At 33.6% G+C, this 25,415-nt stretch overlaps 3 protein-coding genes across 3 annotated transcripts in view; 2 read left to right on the top strand and 1 right to left on the bottom strand.

The window, feature by feature from the left end:
• The first annotated feature begins 2,500 nt into the window (after positions 1–2,500).
• Positions 2,501–15,139, top strand: LOC124539383 (stabilizer of axonemal microtubules 2). The gene is made up of 13 exons (XM_047116771.1): positions 2,501–2,635; positions 3,307–3,451; positions 4,257–4,460; positions 4,956–5,142; positions 5,541–5,683; positions 7,994–8,085; positions 8,849–8,959; positions 9,045–9,141; positions 11,583–11,769; positions 12,724–12,816; positions 13,358–13,470; positions 13,867–13,960; positions 14,840–15,139. The coding sequence occupies exons 1-13, from the start codon at positions 2,628–2,630 to the stop codon at positions 14,920–14,922; spliced, it is 1,557 nt and encodes a 518-aa protein (XP_046972727.1). The 5' UTR covers positions 2,501–2,627; the 3' UTR covers positions 14,923–15,139.
• Positions 15,140–16,420: 1,281 nt separating this feature from the next.
• LOC124539245 lies at positions 16,421–19,100 on the bottom strand. Its single transcript, XM_047116551.1, has 2 exons — positions 17,432–19,100; positions 16,421–17,300 (listed from the first exon to the last, which is right to left on the bottom strand). Exon 1 carries the CDS (start codon positions 18,926–18,928, stop codon positions 17,432–17,434), a length of 1,497 nt encoding a protein of 498 aa, XP_046972507.1. The 5' UTR covers positions 18,929–19,100; the 3' UTR covers positions 16,421–17,300.
• Positions 19,101–19,332: 232 nt separating this feature from the next.
• LOC124539246 (NSFL1 cofactor p47) overlaps positions 19,333–25,415 on the top strand; it is an 8,424-nt gene continuing 2,341 nt past the window's right edge. The window contains exons 1-6 of the mRNA XM_047116553.1: positions 19,333–19,591; positions 20,109–20,325; positions 21,872–21,977; positions 23,103–23,188; positions 23,918–23,970; positions 24,687–24,808. Coding sequence (XP_046972509.1) covers positions 19,487–19,591; positions 20,109–20,325; positions 21,872–21,977; positions 23,103–23,188; positions 23,918–23,970; positions 24,687–24,808 — 689 coding nt within the window. The 5' untranslated portion in view covers positions 19,333–19,486. The remainder of the gene's footprint in view (positions 19,592–20,108; positions 20,326–21,871; positions 21,978–23,102; positions 23,189–23,917; positions 23,971–24,686; positions 24,809–25,415) is intronic.

The raw sequence follows: 25,415 nt of genomic DNA, 5'->3' as shown, positions 1-25,415 counted from the left end.
AAAAAAATATCCATTAAAATATTTAAAAAAATAATTTATAACTTCGAAGATAAATACGACCTTTCGCGTTGTAAATATAAAAAAAAAATACAAATATGTGTCGTGTCCAAGTATTAGGTAAAAATGTGTAAATTAAAAGTAAGTATAATTTTAATAATCTGTGCTTTTTAAAAATTATAAAAAAATACTTACGATTTTTTTTTCCAAAACTATTTTTTTAAACTTCACTCGTGTTCAACGGAAGTATTTTATGTGATGTCAATACGTTATAGCCAGACGACGCTTTATCACGTACTGCATTATTCATATATTAGATATACTGTGTAACTATACACAAATGGATAGAACTGCATTTATCTATATTATACGTATTTTATAAAGAAGAAGTTTCGTTTATTTGTTTTTTTTTTTAATTGCATTGCATTAATTCCATTTTCAAATTACATTCGTTTATAGATCAAAATTTATTGACTCTGACTGACTGGTGGTCTTGAGGATCCGGAGGTCTGGTATTCTCTGGACTGGCCCGAAGAGATAATGGACATTTCTGTCGAAAATTCCCAGTAAATATTCGGAAGGAGCCTGAAAGTTGGAAATATATATATGTGCCTTTTGCCTCTTAATTGTTTGTTATATTGTGAGAATGAGCGAATAAAGAGTGCAACTAAATAAAGAAAAATATATCTATATTTGTTTTTTTTATGGAATAGGTTAGCGGACGAGCATATGGGCCACCTGATAGACAATGACGCTGTAAGAAATATTAACTATTCCTTACATCGTCAATGCGCCACCAACCTTGGAAACTAAGATGTTACCTCCCTTGTGCCTTTAGTTACATTGGTTCACTCACCCTTCAAACCCATAACACAACACAATAATAGTGAGTACTGCAGATGTTTGGCGGTAGAATAAGTGGGTGGTACCAATGCAGACGGGCTTGCACAAAGCCCTACCTCCAAGAAAATAATATATATATCTAAGTCGCTCTAATTATTATCGTGATTAAATGCTGTATTTATAAGCTGTATATTTCTTAAGAGTATGTCAACTTGTTTTGAGACTGTGATTGTGCTCGTGAGAGTAAATTGTCGCTCAAGGTTTTTTCTCTTACAATCGCTGTCAAAACTATTAAAGATAAACGAAAATATCGCAGATAAGATCTTGTCAATAGTCCACGAGAGATTACATCTATGCCTAATAGATAGATATATTACATCATTATTTCAGTTTAAAAATAAAACAAATGGTGAATTTAGTTTTAATTAAATAATTGGATGGTTTCTGCCGTACAAAAAAGAATTAAGCATTTAATAATTTAAATTAATTATCCTTAATAAACAATGTAAATATGAGCCGAGACGGCCCAGTGGTTAGAACGCGTGCATCTTAACCGATGATTGCGGGTGCAAACCCAGGCAAGCACCGCTGAATTTTCATGTGTGTTAATTTGTGTTTATAATTCATCTCGAGCTCGGCGGTGACGGAAAACATCGTGAGAAAACCTGCATGTGTCTAATTTTATAGAAATTCTGCCACGTTTGCATTCCACCAACCCGCATTCGAACAGCGTGGTGGAATATGTTCCAAACCTTCTCCTCAAAAGGGAGAGGAGGCTTTAGCCCAGCAGTGGGAAATTTACAGACTGTTGTTGTTGTTTTGTTGTAATAAACATTGTACATATGAAATGTGAAGCATAACAAGTTACTTATGTTCTAAATACGATAGTGAATTTGTCCCATACTCTTAACAACGCCGATCATTACAAAATTATAAGAAAGCACATAAGATACCTTCGCTCATCATATTTGGAAAAAAAAAACGCTAACGTAGCGTTTAAGGAAAATATTCTTTGTTCCGGAATAAGGATATATTAAAAGGTATATCATTCGAAATTTGAATTTAATTATAATATTTGAAGACGACAAGTCCAATATAATAAGAAGAGATATTCTTATAAAGGAATCTAATTTCTTTTTTCCTTTCTAGCGTGTATTAATGCCAGTTACGCGTATAAAAGATTACACATCTGAAATTAATCGATTTTAAATTTTAAAATTTCAATGATGATTACGATGAGGAAAATGAAGTAAAACCGTACATATCTAAAAATAATAAGTTATTACAATAATAGATATTACATTTTTAAAAACAAAGAACACAGTAAGATCTGATTAAAAAATCGATCCAACCCGAGGATACACTTTAACTGAAAAGCTGCTACGAACAACTTTGTACTTAAAAACCACGAATAAAATCGATTTTTAGTTAAAAGTATAATCAAGCAATAGACATTATTAGGTTATCAGTAGAATATAACAAATGCAGATTATTGCAACAATATGTCATATTAAATTCCTAGCAAACAAAGATAATGAAATCATTTCTATAAATAAATACCATGTTTATGGCCGGTGAGATTCGAAATTCGAAAAAACCAAACCCGAAATTCAAAACAATGACAATTAAAAGAACACTTCATACAAATGTCAGTTTTTATAAACTACTTTTTCGATAGAGATGTTTTTGTAAAATTATTTTCAGTTCCTTATCTATTTAGTTTTAGATTTATTTTTATATATTTTTATTACAGTGTTTTTACTCTATAAGAATTTTAGATACAAATCATGCCAGAGTAAGTGAATATGTTTACTTTTCTAGAATATAATGCTTAGGAAATCTGCGCTTTATTATGCTAAGGCGTTAAACGCTGACAGCGAGTACTGAAAATACTAACAATAACGACTATACCAGCATAATTTCTTTAAAATTGAAATTCCAATAGGATTTTGAAACTCTCAAGTTTTTAGTAATTGTAATTAGACCAGATATTTATTAAATAAAATGATAAAAATAAAATACATACAATTATATCAGAACTAGGAAATACATTTCACGTAACTCAATATTTCTAAGAAAAATTCTACCTCAAAACGTTAACATTTTATATATATTAGTTTTATTAAATTTAAAGCCGTAAGATACATTTTCTGATTTTGCTGTATTCAAAAGTTTATAAAATTACTTGTTATCCCCTATGGTGGCTCGCGTTTCCTGATCGTCAAGTGTTAATGTCACCAAAATTGCTTTGGCATTGAAAGTGCAACAGACAGACAGATAGACAGACATAGTTGCTTTTATTATTATATTAGTTTATATTACATTAAAATTTGGAAAAATAATTAAACTATAATTAAACGTTGAATAGAGAAAGAAGGTATTTTAAAATTAAATGAAATCAATCAAAAATCAACATGAAAAATGAAACAAATTAATTTGCCCCTGTACTATATTTCTTTTATCCAGGTGTGTACCCTGTGCTGCGGCACCCTGCGCACCCACGGCGGGCACCAAAAGCGGCCCCCAAGATGGGAAACCTATGGACGTCAAACAGGAGCGACCATGCCCTTGCAGGACTTGCTGCTGCGGAAAGCCAGCTCTTGTTAAACCAGTTTAGTTACATATCTTAGATAACAACAACAACAACAGCCTGTAAAGTGCCACTGCTGGGCTAAAGGCCTCCTCTCCCTTTGAGGAGAAGGTTTGGAACATATTCCACCACGCTGTTCCAATGCGGGTTGCTGAATACACATGTGGCAGAATTTCTATGAAATTTGTCACATGCAGGTTTCTGCACGATGTTTTCCTTCACCGCTGAGCACGAGATGAATTATAAAGACAAATTAAGCACATGAATCAGCGGTGCTTGCCTGGGTTTGAACCCGCAATCATCGGTTAAGATGCACACGTTCTGACCACTGGGCCATCTCGACTCAACTTAAGTTTAACTTAGATAAACACACTGAACAATACAATCATGTAAAATATCAATCGTCCTTACTGGTTGTACATGGGGATTGATGATAAATCTCGATCTAAACAGAAAATTCTGATAGTATCCTTGACACCATACAGGATGATGATGATTCTTGATATCATGATTTCCAAAATTAGTTCTAGTGTGAATTTATCTAGAATTTGATGTCGATTTCGGATTCGTTATGATAATGCACAAAAAGTAACTTAAAAGTAGCCCTTGTCTGTTGGAGTCGAGCTTGTTGCATACCAAATTTCATCAAATTCGGTTCAAAGGTTTGTCCGTGAAAGGTACACACAGATAGATAAGATAGATTATTATGTAATACATAATTTAAGTGTAACATGTGGCATTCATACTTCCAATTTACAAAATATCACATCGTCAGATTACATATTTGTAGGCTAAAGTTTTTAGTTTTCTTGTCAATTTATTTCAGTGTTACAAGCAGCCTAAGATACCTGAATCGTATGCTCCCCGGAGAAGTTACATGAAACCCACGGCTCGTGTAGAATCCTGCACAACATACAAGTTATCCTACCTTCCTGTTGAGGGTTGCAAAAACCTCAGGGGAGAAGCGAAGAAGCCGCCGGTGAACTTGGTGCCCAGTTGCGAGCCAATGGAATCTTGCACAGTCCAAAAAGTAAACACACTCATTGATCACACGACATAAACTCATAGAATGCAAAAACGATTTCGACGAGTAAATAAATTAAAAGAAAGTGTTCTTGCAATTGAGTCTGGCTTAATTGAACCCGCAATTGACGTAGCTATTCTTGTGTGACCGGTGGGGGCAATACACGAATAAAAAACCAAAGGGCACTTGTTTGCTCAAGAAATAATTGGGAATGTAAAAAATTAGTTTGGAGGGAAAGCTGTGTCGTTTTTTCAAATTAGCAGGTAATTTTTCTTGTAAATAAAAACAAAACTGGCTGGTGAGTCATTGGGTATTTTACCTCAAAGCTGGCAGAAAAATGTAACAAGTAACGGAGCACATATCATTGATTTATATTAAATACATATTTTTATAAAGGAATTCAAATATTTTCTTTTAAATACGACAGAACTTCAAACTATTATACTATTAATGCATTACAATTATGAAGAAGACCATTATCAGAAATCGTTTGTGTCCTAGATGTCCTTCCTGCCAAATCCGGTGTGTGTGACGCAGTCCATTCGACCGTGTCACCACGACATGTGGGGCCAGGGGCCGATGCAAAACATCACCACACAGCGGCACGATTACGTTGCCAAGCCATGTGTACTCCGGGAAAGTTGCAAGCCACCTGCTAAATTTCATTCCATTGAACAACCGTTTGAGAGTAAGTCATGACGGCAGATATCTAAATAGTTGACTTTTCATACTTTTTTTGGTAACAGAACCATTCCAAGTACCACCTACTCATAACAGCCACGACACAGCAATCGTCAGTATCGTTGTGTTCTAGTTGGCAGAGTGTGTAGTATAACTATAGAGACAAGAGACATAGCATAATAATTCCTGTTTGTTACTGCCTTTTTATGTGTAAGGAATGGTCGATTTTTTTCACTACCAATGCTAATGGCAGTGGTGACCACTTACCGTAATGTGGCCAATTTCCCCACCTACTTACAAATGCAGTATAGGTGGATTTTATTTTATAACAGTACCATTACTTTTGAAACGAAATATTTCCCAATAACATACGACAAATACCGAATCTACTCTAATTGCCTTCAGATCGCACCGTCAACAAACTATCGTACTTGCCTCCCGAAAAGATCGAGCTCGTCAAGTCGTTTGCACCAGAACGTTGTTACGAGCGCCCCGCAGCTAAAATGGACTCCAGCACTACGCATAAATTGAGCTATATGCAGAATCAGGTAATATCGAGTCGTACCTATATCATATTAACCGATGATTGCGGGTTCAAACCCAGGCAAGCACCGCTGTTTCATGTGCTTAATTTGTCTTTATAATAATTCATCTCGTGCTCAGCGGTGAAGGAAAACATCGTGAGGAAATCTGCATGTGACAAATTTTATAGAAATTCTGCCACATGTGCATTTCACCAACCCGCATTGGAATAGCGTGGTGGAATATGTTCCAAACCTTCTCCTCAAAGGGAGAGGAGGCCTTTAGCCCAGCAGTGGGAATTTACAGGCTGTTGTTGTTTTGTTGTGCCTATATCGTAAGGCGTTGTACCTTAAGTCGTCGTTAACCTCCTTATAAATGAATCTCGTTGACGAGACTTTAACACCCTTGCTCAGAAAGTTAGTAACTAGTTTTATAATTGTCGTTTGTAGTTGAACAAGAGGAGTTCGTAACTTATATATTGACGACCTCTGTGGTCGAGTAGTATGTACGGTTTTCATGTGTACGCCGCTCCGAGGTCCCGGGTCGAGAACTCAAGGTCGATTCCCGAACGAGTCATAGAAAAAGTTCATTATAATAACATAGATAATGTTGTCTTGTGTCTGGGTGTTGGTGATACCGCCACAGCTGATTTTCCATAACACAAGTGCTTTAGCTAGTTACATTGAAATCAGAGTAATGCATGTGATGTTGTCCAATATTTATTTATATATAAAATAAGCATTTATATACACAACAAAAAATTATAATAACTAATCTCTGGGCTATAGCCATTCGGTAAGAAGAAAGTCGAAACTCACCATAGAATACGATCGTTAAATATAAGATTGTTATATGCAACATTGACTATAATAGTCAAATAATGTATGGGATACACGACTCAAAATGTCATATCATTGTAAATCAGCAGTGTGATTCTGTGAGAAACCACCTCGTAACTCACTCGTGAAATATTGACATCCGGCTTACAATGATACGTCATTTTGAGACGTTCTTTCTATAATTTTTATAGTAAATATAGTCAATTTCGTATATCAAATTCTACTTCAAGCTCGTTTTTTAGGTAGAGTTTCGAGTATCTTGATAAAGAATAGCCTTACAGTTGTCAAAATGTTACGAGTGAGATACGAAATGAATACAGAATCACACTTCTACTATTAAACATTTCGTATTTTTGAAAATTCTAATAAGATCACTCGGTTTGAAAATATCGTACAATTTCGTACTATAAGTCATTTTATTATAACTTTTATGTGGATCCGTCCAAGAGTCAAATGACCTGACCTGAGACGTGATCTCATGGCCTGAGCCAAGGGTCAATAGATACGAATAATATCCATCGATTTGATTGTTGACTTTAGTATCTTAAGCCCATTCATATGTAAGAATACATCTTGTTAGTCCTACTTTAGCAGTCATCGCACGTTATAAAATGCAGTGAAATAACGGCACACGTTTCTTTTTTTATGTTATAGGTTGGTGGACGAGCATATGGGCCACCTGATGGTAAGTGGTCACCATCACCCATAGACAACGACGCTGTAAGAACCAATCTTAGTTCCCAACCTTGGGAACTAAGATGGTATGTCCCATGTGCCTGTAGTTACACTGGCTCACTCACCCTTGAAACCGAAATACAACAATACTGAGTACTGTTATTTGGCAGAAGAATAACTCATGAGTGGGTGGTACCTACCCAGACGGGCTAGCACAAAGCCCTACCACCAAGTACATTAACATCTACATTTGTATTAATAATAAACGTTTTATTCAATAAAAAAGACGCCTCTCCACTAAATTTTGTCTCCGCCTTTTGTTTCACCATTACCTTATTAGTTTGTATATTCTGTAATCGTTTGTGATTGTAATTGTGGTGTACAAAAAAGTGTTAAATAAATAAATAAATAATTTCATTTATAATATAAGTAACATAACATCTTTGTCTTCAATTTATTTTTTTTTTGCTATCGCTACGTCGTCGTCTCACGCATACTAAGTCATGTCGTAATCATGAGCGCCACCCATACTAATTCATATCAACAATACTGGTTTTGAGATAGAATATCTTATAAGTGGGTGGTACGAACCCATTTAGGCTAGTCTAGCCTAACACAAAGCCTCTATATCCAAGTGAAGTGTAAAACCAGTTAAATCAATATAAACGGCCTAATGTTGGCCAATAACACTTCTCTTGATATGGGTCTTCAATAATTTGTTTTCCTCGTTCCATTTAGAATTCTAAGTGGTACGAGGAAAAAACCCTAGTAATTACTAGGGATACTTTTTAACTTTAATGAGTTATTCATTACTATTTCAAGATACTACCAAAAGAACCGTTGCCATGGGCCTGTAAAGGACAATATCAAAAACCGTGTCAGAAGTTAGAAGGAAACACAACATATACTATGAGGTTAGTATTTATGGCATATTTGTACCAAGTAAAGACCGGTTATCGGCTAGGATGACTTGAAAGATGATATATTGCAGGCAAGTTTGCATAAAATCAGCTGCACGCTATTTATTTATTTATTTATTTGTAAGTTCTTTCTGACTTTGTAGTCAAATGGGATAGTAAACTATCACGACTGCAGACAGATCGATCGTAGGATCAACGGCTTTCTGAAATCCAGAAACGAAACACTATTTAATTTCTCACTGCTGTTGAGAATTTTTTTGTTCATAAAAAGTTCCATAAAAAACCAAAATTAGGACATGAGATCTGCAACAGTAAATGATAATCACTAGACCACATAGGTAGTCAAGCTTTCAGTAACAGATAGTAATACTTTTATGGATATGTAATTCTTTATTATGATTTTTAAAATAATTACGTTCATTTCCAATGAGCACTTTCGGTTTTCTTTTTAATAACACCGATCTTTCAATGTTTTTTTTTAAATTGTACGTAATACTAGTTAATTTCTTTTGTTTATGAATTTATATTTAAGTATCATAGATATTATCTCATTTGCGGTTTGGGTTTATTATATATAATTGAAAGAGAACTTAATCGAAATGAATCAAAGCAACCCCTTTTTGAACTTTGAAATGTTTGTGAGTTTATTAAAAAGATCAATGTGTTTCTCTCAAAATATTTAGCATTTTGGTTTTGATAAATAAATAGGCTGTTAATTTTTTTATAAGATAAGCTATACTTATATAAAACCTTCTAGCTACTTGGACTCAAAGAACGATTGTCGACGGAGAGCAATAATACCTGAGGGCTGTGCCAACCCCGTCACAGCCTCCAAGAGATTCGAGACTCAGACTGTTTACAAAAACAGGTAAATAGTATTATTTTGTTATATAAATCTGGAAGGTGATTGATTTAAAATTTAAAACTTACGTAGAAATTTCTTTCGTTTTTAGTTATCTCCCTGCAACAGCCACAATTCCGCAACCAATAAAGCCCTTGCCTAACCTCGTACCATCCACCGCGTTAATGGAAGGAGATACCGTTCAAAAGGTACTAAAATTACATATACTAACAAGCTATCTACTATCTACTGGACCAAGACTACATAAAACAAAATAAAAATTATAGTCACTAACAAGGTTGCTTTCCACTCAATTAATTCATTTTTAATACATAACAAAAACAATCTTAGTTAAATTTTTTTGCTATCGCTACTCTTCGTCAACTCACTCACACTGTTTTTTTTTCTGTGTGTTCTGCTCAAAAATATTTCTCTGAAATATATAGTTATCAATAGTGAATAGAGGTGACAAATTTTCACAATTTTATCGACAGTTTACAATTAATAATAATAATAATAATAATTTATTGGTGCAAAAGAAATATTACAAAATAAGCTTATATAAATATATGACTGTACAAAATAAGTATGACTATTGTTAAATATGACTATTAGCTAAGTACTCTATTTACATGTGGTTTGGCACTTTAAAAAGAGTGAAACTTATTATCCTTTATGGGTTATTAACATAACCTGTGTTAAGGATAATTTGTCACCATTTTTAATAATTTAGCGGTCGTACGGGTTATTAGTAACAATTATAACGGCTGTCTGTCAAACGATACAAAAGGTTTGGCTGCAACGCCATCTAGTGATCAGTTATAACACCATTGTTCTAAGAAAAAATGTTTGTACCAACCTTCATGGAAATCAAACAAACGATTTCGAATTCTATTTTAAGTAAATATACGATTCATTTTTATATACAGATAGTTTTGGCTAAAGATCAATATCGTGAAGTATTTAAAATATTACAAATATGGAATTCGCTTGTCACGTTAATATTCTAAATTTAAAATGAGTGAAACACTAAAGCGCTACTTATAGCTCATTCCAATGGAAGTAGGAATAAAGATAAACAAACCTCATAATTTTATATCATGCGATTTAGTCATAACTCTCCTATATTGTACACGCACTATTAAGAGTTATTATTGTAATCAACTCAATCACTATGATGATTAATATAATGCTATTTATAATACCACACTATTACACTTAACTCCGTATTACTAATTTGATTTACTATAAAAAATTCTATAAATTTTGTCGACGACCATAGCGCTATTTTTTTGCAAATCCATAGTAAATATTAATTAAGCTGTCGACCAATGATATCGCATCAATTTGTTATCAAATATTGATTTTTAGCTTTTCTCTTCATATGGTTGGAATATATTATCTGTCAAACGATACAAAGTCTAGTCAGCAGGTGTCGTCTACCAAAATTGCTGGGCTAAAGGCCTCCTCTCCCTTTGAGGAGAAGGTTTGGAACATATTCCAAAATTGTATGCCTATTATAAAAGTTTTCCGAAACGCGCTAATTTTTCAGCACGACGCTTATCCCACTCTTACGTTTATTTGGTACAAGATTAGTTTATTAATAAAGAAATACGATAAATTATCATTCAAAGAAACGTGAGCAGAAATGTGAGCACCACATTCATTTGTAGAATAAGAATGAGGTCAATGAAAATACGAATTTTGTTCTGAGTTTCTCTGCGAGTTTGCCTAAATGTAGACTTTTGGCAAACTTTTTGAAAGCGTTTCATTATTTAAATATCTGCATTTGTAAAAGCACATCTACATTCATTGTAGAAGATTGCGAGTTAGGTTTATTTTAAATTCCTGGATGAATATACCCTATATTCACTTAACTAATACACATATAGTTAATATCTGAAATACTAGTTTATTAAGAATTTTTTTTTGTACACCATACAGAAAAAAAAATACAAAATTGATCGTACAATTACTAAGTAGTTCAAAAAATATTTATATTACGATCGATTGTAATCGAAATTTGTTAATTAGTTTCTAAGCTTAGCTAATTCATAAATTTACTACTAATTTAATTAACTACGCGAACAGATCCTATTTACTTAGTAAGAAAGACAAATTTTACTTTCATGTATGATTTCATGTACAACCTACTTAGTGGCCTTCGTCGTGCTGACTTAAATCCGCAGACCTCTTTAAGCCCCTTGGTTTTAACACGGTTATTAAATTAAACTCGGTATGGCGATTATTCTTATCAGCATCATATACTTGTGACGATGGTTAACGCCTTTATTTCGTCTTTACTCATTTTCAGAGTTACGAGAGTGTAAACATTATCTTTATATCTTCAGACTGCCAATATATTATTTATACCAAAATCAAATACTTCAAATCTAGGCTTTCAAGTCATTTACCAATCTATATTAAGGTAAAGCTACTACCGGTTCGGATGCAGTTTCTACCACGAAAAACCGGCAAAAAACTATAGTAGTTACTTTTTTTTCAACATTTAAAAATACAAAGACAGTTACTTAAATACAATTATATATGAATGCAGTAAGCAATATATCCTGCCTGGAAATCAACGACTTAGGTGCCTTCAAATCTTTTTTGTATAGTGCTGGCTTCATTATATAACTTGACATTTCAGTTATCATTTCTACCGAACCCGGTGTGCATAACGCAATCAATCCGGCCCTGTCACCACGACATGTGGGGCCAGGGACCGATGCAGAACATTACCACACAGCGCCACGACTACGTGCCGAAGCCGGCTGCATTACGAGAATCCTTCAAGCCCGCCCACAAATTCCATTCCGTTGAACAACCATTTGAAAGTGAGTACTTATTTGACGCTCAATTAGAATAGGTATCACCAAAGCTACATCTAAGAACATTTAAATATAAACAAATCCATTCAACTGTTTAAATAGTTATATAAATTTGAATTGGGACAGTAGTTTAAACATGAGTTAAAACTTATAAAATGTTTCGTGTGACATTACCGAAATAATCTTTGGCATTTCTGCAAAAACTAAAAGCCTTTAGGAATATAATTGTTTAAAAAAGAAACAATATTGCTACATTGCTTATGTATAATTGCATAAAAAAAGCAAAAGTTTGTAAATAAAAAGTTTCTTTTGTATATGTATGTATAGGTACTTATTTCTAACACGGATATTATTTTAACGGAAGAATAAATAATATCAGATACAGACCTGCACTGCTACAATTAAAAATTGCGTGTGATGTACCTAATCATAACTTAGCTCAATTGTGCTTCTGGTGGTAGAATGATTTATATAATATATTAATGATTATAGTATAATATAAAACAACTAACGACGTAACGTCTAGTATACGAAATTTAAGATGTGTTGTAAGTTGTGTGGTACGTCCGTGCGTGTGTGCTTGTGTGTGTGTGGGAATGAAAGAAAAGAGTAGTTACATATAAATTTACGATAATTGATTTTGGTTAATATAAAATACATTTAATGATATTTTTTTCATGAATTTTCGCTATATTGTATCCATATTTATTACAAATTTTGGGCATTACAATTTAGTTTTCTTAGCGAGTTTTGCAATCAACATCAAATTTGTTTATTTTGTTTTACGTGTGACTCCAGTTGAAACAAATTCTCTTAAATTTCAACAAAAATGACAATATTTGAACAGGCACTTCTGTTTATGTATTTCATGGGAGTAACATAAAATACTTCAAATTATGACATCGTAGGGAATTTATAAATGTTACCTGGTTTAAACCATGATATATTTAAATCGAATAGATCGCACCGTGAATCGGATGTCATACTTGAACCCTGGCCGTGTGGCTCCGCTGGAATCCTTCGCTCCTACCAGATGCTACGAAAAACCCGCTGGTAAAAATACTAAATAAACTTATCACCTTTTTCATGATAAATGTAGGTTGGCGGACGAGCAAATGAACCACCTAAAAGCAAGTGGTCACCACCGCCCATAGACAATGGCGCTATTAGGAACATTAAACATTCCTTACACTATATGGTTTAATAGATAATTTTTAAACAAAAACATTCGAGCACACTATATCTCAAGTACCAGGCTGAAAATGTCCCATTGTTGGGCTAAGACTTCCTATCCATTTGAGGGGAAGGTATATGGAGCTTTTTTGTGATTTTTCATCAGGCGATAGGCATAAAAAGTCTATGTCCTTGATAGAGATAGAACAACATATAGACAGAGACTTACTTTCGCAATTATAATATTAGTATAGATACTGAAACTTCTGATATAAATCAGTAATTTTATTTATGTAAAAAATATTTATGTAAGTTTTATCCACTTAGTAAATTTCGATAGTAGAGCAGCAATTCTATTATTTTATGCAATTGCGTCAATTTTCTTTGTCATGATTTTCATACAAACGTTTCTATATTCAAGCGAAAATGGAATCCGAAACTATTCACAAGATGTCGTATCAGCCAGTCTGTGCGCCGTCGCCACAGCGGCCACCCTGGGCTTGCAAAGGACAGTACCAGAAGCCATGTCAAAAGGTGACGAGTATCAATTTATTATTTTTCGTCCTAAAAAGTTATTAGTATTTTCAACCTCACTAAGCTTTAATATAAATAGACAACATAAAATCATGTCAATTAACTACACCTACAGACTAAGGCTTTTTGGGATTTTTCATAGTGATTGAAACTTTAAATGTTAATGTGGTTCACTTAAGATGTTCCATTGGGAGTGTGTAGCTATAAATATGGCCAAATGATACAGACACATCTCAGATTTATATTATAAATACCTTTTCGTTTTTTTATCATTATCATAATATTGACGTTCTGACAATTTTTCTGTGCGAAAACTTTTAATATGCCAATCCATTATTCTTCAGTTATAAATGAACTATTGATTGCAAGGTTGACTTTTAATTTCATATTATCTAGTTGGAAGGGACAACTGTCTATAAATCATCATTCCTACCCCCGGGCGAAGATTGCTCTGAATACATGGATCCTTGCTCCTATGGAGACTGTAAACGTAAGTACCCTCATCACCCACATCCTATATTACTATTGTTTTGTATTATAGGTAGTTAGTTATAGTATTTATAATATTTTTTGAACAAGACACACCTTTTTAAAGCTAATATTTCCATTAAGATGTTTAAACTCTTTCTTACAACGTAGTTAAGCGGACACACTTGTGTTAACCCGATGTGTTGTGTGTTTGTTTGTGTATGTGTGTGATGACCACTGTTACCTAATGTTAAATGGTCATTATCACCCATAGACATAGCCACTATAAGAAACATTAACCTTTCATTTAATCACTAATGCACCACCAACTTTGTAAGCTAAGATGATATGTCTCTCTCACCCTTCAAACCAGAACTAAACAAAACTAAGTCTATAGTAGTATCTGCTAATTAGCATAAAATAACTGATGAGTGATTGGTACTCAACCGGATGAACTTGCACAAAGCCCTACCACCGAGTAATCACGCACTTGAATAAAGTGAAAAATACTGAACATTAATGTAATGAGACTATCACAAATCGACGCGGAATTTCCCATTTTTTTATGCCGTTATTGCCGCTGGTGGACGAGAATATGAGCCACCTACATGATGGTAAGTGATCACCGCCCACCACACGTGGAACACAACAAAACCAAGTATTTTTGAACGGCGGTAGAATATCTGATGAGTGAGTGGTACATACCCAGACGGGCTAGTACAAAACCATGTAAATTCCATTGATCCTTTGCCCTTTTCCGTTTTAATACGCTGGAAACTGCGAAGTGGACAGGGTAACAGCTAGAAGAAAAAATCGACATCGAAACAACATTCACTTTTATAGTATAAAAGTTACTTGCAGGCCAATAATTATTTAAATATCTTAATTATTTACTTTTCAGCTTGCGATTGCGTCTGCCCTTCACAATGTATAGCAAAAGATCCCTGTGCTTGCAATTTCCCCAAAGCCGAATGCTGCAGTTAACATCAAATGTGCAATGTGACTTGGAATTCTAAATTTAAACGTAAAACTAAGATGGCGCCCTATTATTATCTTTTTACCTACTTAAATTTTTACGAACATTACGAGTAGTTTTACTTTAGGAAGTTGTTTACTCGTCGTCTCTATTTATTTCAATTTGTATAAACATAAGTATGTTAATCTTTAGATTCTTTTAATAAAGATTATATGTATACCATAATATATTTGTATCATTAAAAATTCTCGGTAGAGACGAACAAATTGGTGTGTAACATTTCTTCATAAGATATGCAACAATTAATAGGACTCTTCCTATTAGGTCATCCTATTAGGACTCTTAGATTGACTTGTCTCATTGGTTCTGTCAGTTGCTTAGCGTCAAGTTGTCTGCTGAAAGCCCATAAAGCCTGTGCAAAAACTTTTCTTGCCGGATTAGTTGTCCAGTGACCCAGGATATAGGCACTTTGACAATGCGAAGAATAGTTTCAATTATTGTAATCTGTATATTCTATGGGTTTAAAAGTGGTTATTTATCAACGAAAGTAAAGAAATACTACTTAAGAAAAAAATCATAAAGAAAAATGCAATTTGGTCACGAGACACAAAACGCTCCTGATTGGCTAAGCTTATAATGAAGTCACTTATAGTACGACACAAATTAGATGTAGCATCGGAAAATGAAATGGGATGAAAATAGAACCGATTACCGTCGATTTACACAACCAATAGAAATAGCTCCCTATCGCGCCATTCGACGCTATTTGTCGCTATAGATTCACGCGTCAGAGAAAGCAAGTGCATGTAAATAGACACATCAAATTGACGAATATATTAAGTCATATGACATTACAAGTTATTACATTTGTGCAAAGATCATATTCGCATGAGAAATAAATATTGATAATTTGGGATAGCGTACTTAATTCGGATGTGATCGGTTTTACGAATTTTGCCGATGAGACATCTAAGTTGTGTCGTACTATACTTGTTAGTTGTTATCCTTGTTTGGCTACTATATGTACCACCGATTAAAATACAGGCAAGTGACGTCGTCACGGTAGCATGCGTAAGCGATCCCGTGGCGTCCGCCGAAAGACGGAGAGGGTACCGCAGGTTTTTTAGTGGGTAAACCCGGTGTGCTTGGGCGCGCTCGGCGTTCAGGGCTCCGGGGAGTCCCACACACCCCCCCACTTTCCATCACGTGGGGGACGCGCGCAAAGCGTTTTTCCAGCGTAATAAAAAAAAAAAAGGCAAGTGACGTCACCGACTGCATTGCAGCGTCATACTGTCCAAGTAGCGATATTTTTCGGCAAATAAAAAATGCAACTTTTACTGGGCCCCTTAAAGAGGTTAAGGGGCCCAGTAAAAGTTGCATTTTTTTTAATAACTACTAAACAATATAAACCTTTATGCACAATTATGATCCTGCCAATTTCTCTAGACTTCTGTTGAGAATGGTCACTTTTAGAATGAAAGGAACAAAAATAATAAAACTACTAACAATAATACAACAACCTTTATTGGTTCATAGTGTGAAAAACATTAGTGAACATTAGAAAAAAAAAACCTGCAATCATACACCACTTGGACTAGATTATATGAATCGAGACAACTGTCATTCTCTACTAACTACATTATAATTATAATCTGTATTATTAAGCAGTCTGTGTTTAAAGCAAGATCAGTTTAAACTTTAATACAGTATTCAAAAGTATTATTCACTAGTTTTTTTTTTTAGCTATCAGGTGAAAATATCTGATGGCCAAGCCATGAGTAGATTACATATTTATTGCTTATTCCAATTCAAAACTTAAAATAATAAATACAGTGATGTTATAATGTACTCAAATACCACTAACATAAATGATTCATCAGTTCCATTGCTTTGTTCGAATATAAGTATATAAGGCAAGTGTAAAAACTATTCCATTGCATAATATTGGCATTCTAAACTACAGCTCTAGCTACAATTGTCTATTAATAAAGGTACTACTAATAATAAGGTGATCTACAGACCATGTTTGTGAAAACAAAGGTCAAAAGACTACATTATACTATAACTTGGCAGTATGTCTGGTGAATTAATGGTCCCTATACTAATATTTTTTACTGAAACATACAAATTGGATTAAAACTAGCTAACTACCCTCATCTTTTAAAAAGGCACACATTCTCTTTGTTTCTAACCAACAGTCCCTGAAAAACATTATGATATAACAAATTAATAAACAAATGCACAACACATTTAACACACTATAATAAATGTTAATTTGTATATAATACTATTTTATTTAAATCCTATTATATTCACTTATAACATTGTGGCAATTTTTATTTTATGCACGGGACATAATAGCATAATTATTGATTAGTTGCGATCCCTGAAATAACAAGCACATGTAATCATTAGTACAAGATAAAGATTAAAACATGTTCTAAAAACTCATATATATTATATATATAAAGATTCAACCAATAAATATAATTATAATCAAAACTCTTATCAACTTACTTATAACATATCTCTGACATTATCATTATAACTTTTATCCCAAATTTGGCCCGATCTATACAATCTATAAATTTTATTGCTCACTAAAGGTTGACCAAATTTAAGCATCGCCCCTTCAAACTTGTGCGGGAACACCTGCATTTCAGTTTCATTGTAGCCTTCTGGGTGGAACTTTTTGGTATCTCTGCATACACTATACTTATGTGCTCCAAGTAAGTCTAAAGGTATATCCTTGATACTGGATGTTAGATTAAAGAGATCGTCAAAGGAAGTCATAGTATCCAGATTTCTTATTTTTATTGGAGTTTTGCCTTGAGGCATTGTGTAATAATGAGTTTTCTTTGTTATATCCGGATATCCTATTTCAGCATTATCATCATCATTTTGGTTCAAGCAGAACATTAAAGGTTTAACGACATAGGTTCGCAGTGATCTTGTTGGATCGAAATCGTCTAACACATCTTTAAAGTTATTATGAACTCGGGGTACTAAAAATTCATCCCAAGAAAGTACCGCAACATGGCTTATTTTATTTGTTTCCTCTTTATCATATCTAAAGTGTCTGAATAAACAGTCCATTTCAATTGCATTTCTAACAATGTCATATGACTTTGAAAATAAGAATGGATAATTCAGTGGATAAAATTGAATTTCCCACTGTGTAATATCAGAAGGAAACAAATTCAGTCTTCTTATAACATCCTCTGATATCATGCTGTCATAAATAGTGAAATAATCAACCCCAATTAAATGATGAAACACTAAGAATTCAATAAATTCATCTCTCGATACTATTGGTACACGATTTGGTATGATGCATATTGCAGGCTCAATATTGTTCACAAATTTGATATTGCTTCTTTCTCTCGGCTTCCTTTTCGTATTAACTTGAATCATTTTATTGATTGGAGCATGCATAGGGTTTACATTGTAATCATTGACATAGAAACTTATGCCTCTTGGCTTTCCTAAATTTTTGCTCAATGTACACTCAAATATGTATAAACGATAATTATTTATAATGTCAGACACTAATTTATAGTTGAATCGGCCTGCTTTAGGCTTCGTATTATTTTCAAGCCAAATATTACATCGGTACTTCGGCGTCACATCGGCCTTACCGATAACGATCGTGTCTATAACATGCGGATTCGAAGGCGAAAGTTTATCGTATTTATTGTAAGATCGTAGGAAAGACGAATAGGAATAAAAGTTTTCATCGATTTCTTGGAATAAAGGTGGAGTCTCACGCACCTCCATTGAAGAATTACGAAGTATTTCAGACAGCATGGTCGCATTAAAGCCGGGGCCGCAAAACTCAATTTCAGACAAGCCTGGCTTCCCGAAAAAATTAAGCACTTCTAATACATATCGAAGTCGATAGTATTCGTGACGATATATTAAAAGTGTTATAATACTTATAAAACATACAACAACAAGAATCAGCTGATAATATTTCCTCATTATGCTGCCGGGAGGCTTACGCGCAGTCTTCATTTATATAAATCAACATGTAAATTAACTTTTAACTATAATCGACTATTAATGAATTATAACTATCTACTATTGAACAAAATTGAACTAGAAATTGTAATAACAACAAATAACTGCATAACTGCAATGCACAAGTAATAAGTATTGTCAATGTCAAATATTAGTTCATTTGAAGTTTGGCATGAGTTACATATATTTTTGTCAAAATGTCAAATGCTTCTATTTTATTACCACTGACTACGACTAATACAACTTTTTAATAATTATTTAATTTTATTTCTTCTTTAAAATATCTAAAAAATTGAACAACCATATTTTATACATTTTCCCTCACAGCACTTTGTTCTAGAATATATTTCTTTATTTCATAGACACTTTATCTTTTTTAATAAAAGATAGCACTTGTGTTATTGTGTTCTACTATCTATGACTGTCTGAAAACTCCGATGACTTGCTTAGTTTTGATTTCATTTCATTTAATAAATGATAAAATAAGTTAATTAAAAGGGCTTAATTATTTTAGTGGTATTGTCTAGTTTTTACAGTGTTATTTAATTAAAAATGTCGGTCAATAAGGAGGATACGATGCGGCAATTTTGCGATGTTACCGGCGCCGATGAAAACCGAAGTAGATTCTTTTTAGAATCTTCTAATTGGCAGCTAGAGGTTACTATGTTTTGCTTTATAATTTCTGAAATAATCTGAATAAATTTCATACGCAGGCTCGCACTTATACATATTCGCACATATAGTATGAACTCTATGAAACTACGATCTTTTGTCTTATGAAAATGTGTATCTTTTTATTTACAATTTTATTTATTTTTCAAGTTTACATGTGTTTAATATAATTTCAATCAAATATATTATTCTTGGACTATATAATAGTACGAAATCTTAATAACAAATCTAGAGAATGTAATAAAAAATGTAATAAGTTGAAATTAAAAATCGATTTTTATATTTACATATGTATATACACAGCTCTAATAAATATAAATTGTTTTTTAACATTAGAACTAATAATATTCAGTGCTTAAATATATACAAATATGGACTAAAACTAGTTACTGTATAAATCTTGACCGTGTAGAATGGCAGCAAGAATGCTAACAGCATTTCCCCATTGAATTGAATATCAATTGAATTATATCTTGAATGAAATATAAAATCTATGTTTTAGGTTGCTTTGTCAAGTTTTTATGAGCATGGAGGAAATGTAGATGAGGCTCCAAGCGCTGCACCGGCCGTTGCCTCCCTTCCTCCAATGTCAGACAGTGATATGGATTCTCCTCCACGATCGCCAGCCCGGCCACAAAAGAAAGATAAAAAGAAAGCGAATCCACACTTTGCAACATTAGATTCATTGCAACAAGAAAGTTCCAGTGATGAAGAGGAAGGTTAGTATCTTGAGAAAAATTTGTTACCAAGTTGATTTGGTGTTTAGTGAAGCTAGTCTTCATTTAGTGGTCAGAATGGGACCGTAGTGGTTAAATATTTCAAAACATTTTAAAAACTACTTATTTTATTTATAATATTATTTCCATATTTTTTTATTTATATACATATATATTCTAAAAATTAAATGACAAACAAAAAATTTATTGAATTATTTCGTCTGAGCATATCTTGTGGTTATTTGTTTTCATTTTTATTCCTTACATACTGTCAGGAATATTTTGTAAAATCTCAATCAGTAAGAATATTACTAAAATTAAAAATTTTACATATATTATATATCAACAAATTTATATGGATATAAATGTTTCTAAATATCTAATATTTAATTAGAGGAACTATTTTCTGGAGTAATTTATTCCAAAACTGATATTGTCAGGAATATTTACAAAAATCTCAACCAAAGAATATTATTAAATTTAAAAATTTACATATATTATATACCAACAAATTTATATGGATATAAATGTTTCTAAATATTTAATCAGAGAAACTATTTGCTGTAATTATTTATTCCAATACTGTTTAAGAAATAGGTTTATTATTTGTAGAAAAAAATAAACAACTAAATGAGACAAAAGATGAAATAGAGAGATTGAAGAATGAAATAGATAGATTAACAAAAGAAAACTTAGAATTAAAGCAAGCAATAGCACAGCTTAAAACCATAGATAATGATACAGGTCAGCTATTTTATGATAATGGCTATATTAAGCTATTTAATTTGTGTCAAATATGTAGCCAGACTAGTTATTGCCATAGGGTGGTAACTTGTTAACTGCCTATAGACATTATTACTTTAAGAACTTTGTGAGTGTTACGTTACAGTTACATAGTCTCACAAACCCTCCAAACCAAAATATCAAAAACAACGGCATAGCTATATATGAGGAGAGGCACTGAATTCTGCCGGAATAATCCTTTATATTTAACATAACTTGTGTTAATAATTTGATGTTGAAGAAAAAAGTTTAAAATATATCTCATTACTTATTCCACATTGTAATAAGTTTTTAATATTTTTCTATAATGGGTTCAATAGCTAGCAAAATATGAGTAAGGGGTTTGATTGTAAGCCAATCTAAAAATACTATTAATATAACAATATTTGCATATATATGCACATATTTTATTTTATTGAAGAAAATATTTTGTTAAGAATTTTATGAGTTGTTAATGTGGCGAACAATACAAAGAAAAAAGATATAAGATTGGAAAAAAAGAGTTGAAACTTGAGCCTGACTGTGAACAAGACTGCATGCATGCATGCCAAATTAGAACAAAACCATCAATTTTATATAGTAATTACTTAAGTTAAGACAGTATAATAACAGGCTCAAGGTATATAACATTTTGGTTGATGGTTGAATGACTAGTTAAAATAATACAATAACAATCTCCATGGATGATGTTGATCTCTTACCCTCTCTATTTGCTCGTCTGTATTCCAATTTTAAATAACAAAAAATGTACTTTCTTTTATTACAGGTCAAGCCTTCTATGCTGGAGGTTCAGAAAGATCTGGGCAACAGATTATCGGTCCAGGGAAAGGTCGTAAGGACATCGTCACAGAAATGTTCAAGAGTGTTAGAGAGTAAGTTAATTGTATTATTCTCATATGCCAACAATATTAATATGCGGTAAATTTTGGTCCTAATATACATATTTTTATTTGAGTTGTATGTTGATTGTCAGTCTACCAAGGCCTAAGATGTTGCTTTAAATATATGTATATAAAATATTACCTAAACTATGCTTACCTATAGTTTAAGGTCATATGATATGTCCTATCCATTTTAATCCAATAAAACCAAACTTCATACTTACAATAAATATTTTTCAACTCTAAACATGTCGTGGACAAGCAATTGGCCACTCTAAATTAAGTGGTCACCATTCGCCATAGACATGGGCGCCGTAAGACATTTAAACCATTCTCTACAACGCCAATGCGCCTCCAACCTTGGGAACTAAGATGTTATGTCTCTTGTGCCTATAGTTACACTGGCTCAACTTTCAAACACAAAATACTATCGCTTGGCAGAATAATACATAATGAGCTAGTTTACTTGGTGGTAGGGCTTTGTGCAAGCCCGTCTGGGTCCCACCCACTCTTCAGTTATTCTACCGCCAAATAACAGTACTCAGTATTGTTGTGTTCCGGTTTGAAGGGTGAGTGAGCCAGTGTAACTACAGGCACAAGGGACATAGCATCCTAGTTCCCAAAGTTGGTGACACATTGACGATGTAAGGAGTAGTTAATATTTCTTACAGCGTCATTGCCTATTATTGACTACTTAACATTAAGTGGCCCATATGCTCGTCCGCCTAACCTACCCAGATGGGCTTGCATTAAATTCATATTAATTAAATTTCGAGTCGAGATGGCCCAGTGAGTCGAGATGGCCCAGTGGTTAGAGCGCGTGCATCTTAACCGATGATTGCGGGTTCAAACCCAGGCAAACACCGCTGATTCATGTGTTTAATTTGTCTTTATAATTCGTCTCGTGCTCAGCGGTGAAGGAAAACATCGTGAGGAAAGCTGCATGTGACAAATTTCATAGAAATTCTGCCACATGTGTATTCCACCAACCCGCATTGGAACAGCGTGGTGGAATATGTTCCATACCTTCTCCTCAAAGGGAGAGGAGGCCTTTAGCCCAGCAGTGGGAATTTACAGGCTGTTGTTGTAATTAAATTCTCTCTTTGAATGTTCCAGACGCGGCGCAGTTGTTTTCGACGATGAACCCTCCTCGACGACTAGAGGTCGGGGCGGCGTGTTCGGCGGAGTTGGATACCGACTAGGTATTTGCACATGTGACGACCTATATAGTCACGACATGAGAGACTAGGCAAGACTAGACTATCCATCCATCCATCAGCCCATTTTCGTCCACTGCTGGACAGGCCTCTCCAATTGCCCCCACTAAGATCGTTCTTGGGTTACTCGCATCCAGCTCCTGCCAGCCGTCTTGCGTAAGTCGTCACTCCACCGTGCCCGAGGACGTCCTATACTACGTTTGCCAGATGACTAGACTGTACAGGTCTTGTTATAATGCAAAGGTGTGAGAAGCATGTGGCATATGCCAATGTGACAAATCCAACACTATCGGAAAGATTCATATCAACTTATGTAGCTGAAATATACTCCACGAATTATACAGATATATCATTATGTATTAGACGACCTATACAGTCACGACATTCATAAGAGACTAGGCTAGACTAGACTGTGCAGGTCTTGTTATAATGCACAGGTCTGAAAAGCATGTGCCATATGCCAATGTGACAAATCCAACACTATCGGAAAGATTCATATATAACTTATGTAACTGAAACATACTCCACTATATATACAGATTATTTATTAGGGAAATTATGACTTGACATCAATCTTAGAAAATAAATAAATATTATATTATTATTATATTAGGTATAAAATTCTGAAAAGCTTAATGAAAGAAAAGATCATATTATAATAATTCAACATATATTTTTTTAAATAGTTTTTGGTAAATATTTTTACAATTACAGGTCAGACAGCAGATGACCACGAACAAGTAACTCCAGGAAACACACAGCAATCGGTAATTTTATATTTTGGTTTATAACCAATTCCATATTATTTGTGGGATCCAAGGTTAGTGGTGCATTACATAGAAATAAATAAATGATCACAGGTCATTGCACCCTTTTGATTATTGCCTTATAATAATATTGATGTTAATAATGATTTTCTCTTGACTAATTTTATTGTGACTGGTCAGAATATGACAATGCTAAGGACTAACTCATGAATTGAATAAGATAAGTGGGATTTTTGTAAAAACGATTGTGAAAAGCGTCTAATTAAATTTTTGCGTTTGCGTAATAAGATTTTCGCGGAGGTTAATGATCCGATTTGTCTTTTGGTTTGGTAATATGTACTGTCAAAGCAGCATTCAAACTTAAATTAGATTTCAATTGAATTTATCATTAAAAGGACGCCCTTTCTTAAATATAAGTAATTATGTCATTATTTTATAATCATCGTTGGAATCGTGATGGTTCGAACCCAGGCAAGCAGTGCTCTCATCTCATAATTGTTGAAGGAATACATCGGACACCTCCATGTGTGTATTTTTAGTCTACAGAGTCAAAGATCAACAGCAACAACAACAGCCTGTAAATTCCCACTGCTGGGCTAAAGGCCTCCTCTCCCTTTGAGGAGAAGGTTTGGAACATATTCCATCACACTGTTCCAATGCGGGTTGGTGGAGTTAAAAATCATTTTTTGCTAATTAGAATAATTGTATATTTCCAGGGCACTCAACCTCGCTCGGTTCGTTTGAGGCTATACCGTGAAGGCTTCTCAGTGGACGGAGGCCCTCTGCGACATTACTCAGATCCTGAAAATGCCGAATTTCTTAGCTGTATCCGTCGAGGGTAAGCTTACCACATATCATCTTGAATGTTCTTACATGTTTGTTTTTGTTGCCAATAAATTTATTTTGCAGACATTAAATTTAAGTTGTAATGTATTTTATTAAATAGATGATAAAGTTAAATAATTATATATACCAAAAAAAAAAGACCCGCTGAGTTTCTTTCGCCGGTTCTTCTCAGGTCAGGGTGTTCCTTTTTCCGAACCGGTGGTAGTGTTTATTTGACAATCAATAAGTAAGTGTAATGCTTCTATATTGAATAAAGGAATTTAAGTTTTAGTTTGAAAAATTATGTAGTATCAATCAGAACTGGTTTTGCAAACAGACGCAATTAAATTTATAAAATTAAAGTAAAAGTAAAGTAACAGCCTGTAAATTTCCCACTGCTGAGATAAGGCCTCCTCTTCCATTAAGGAGAAAGATTGGAACATATTCCACCACGCTGTTCCAATGCGGGTTGGTGGAATGCACATGTGACAGAATTTCGATGAAATTAGACACATGCAGGTTCCCTCACGATGTTTTCTTTCACCGAGCACGAGATGAATTATAAACACAATTAAGCACATATATATAGTGGTGCTACCCGCAATCATCGGTTAAGATGC

This window comes from Vanessa cardui, chromosome 22, assembly GCF_905220365.1.
Source record: "Vanessa cardui chromosome 22, ilVanCard2.1, whole genome shotgun sequence".
NCBI lineage: Eukaryota > Metazoa > Arthropoda > Insecta > Lepidoptera > Nymphalidae > Vanessa > Vanessa cardui.
The sequence above is the reverse complement of the archived record's forward strand: the minus strand, read 5'-3'. Positions and strand labels throughout refer to the sequence as shown.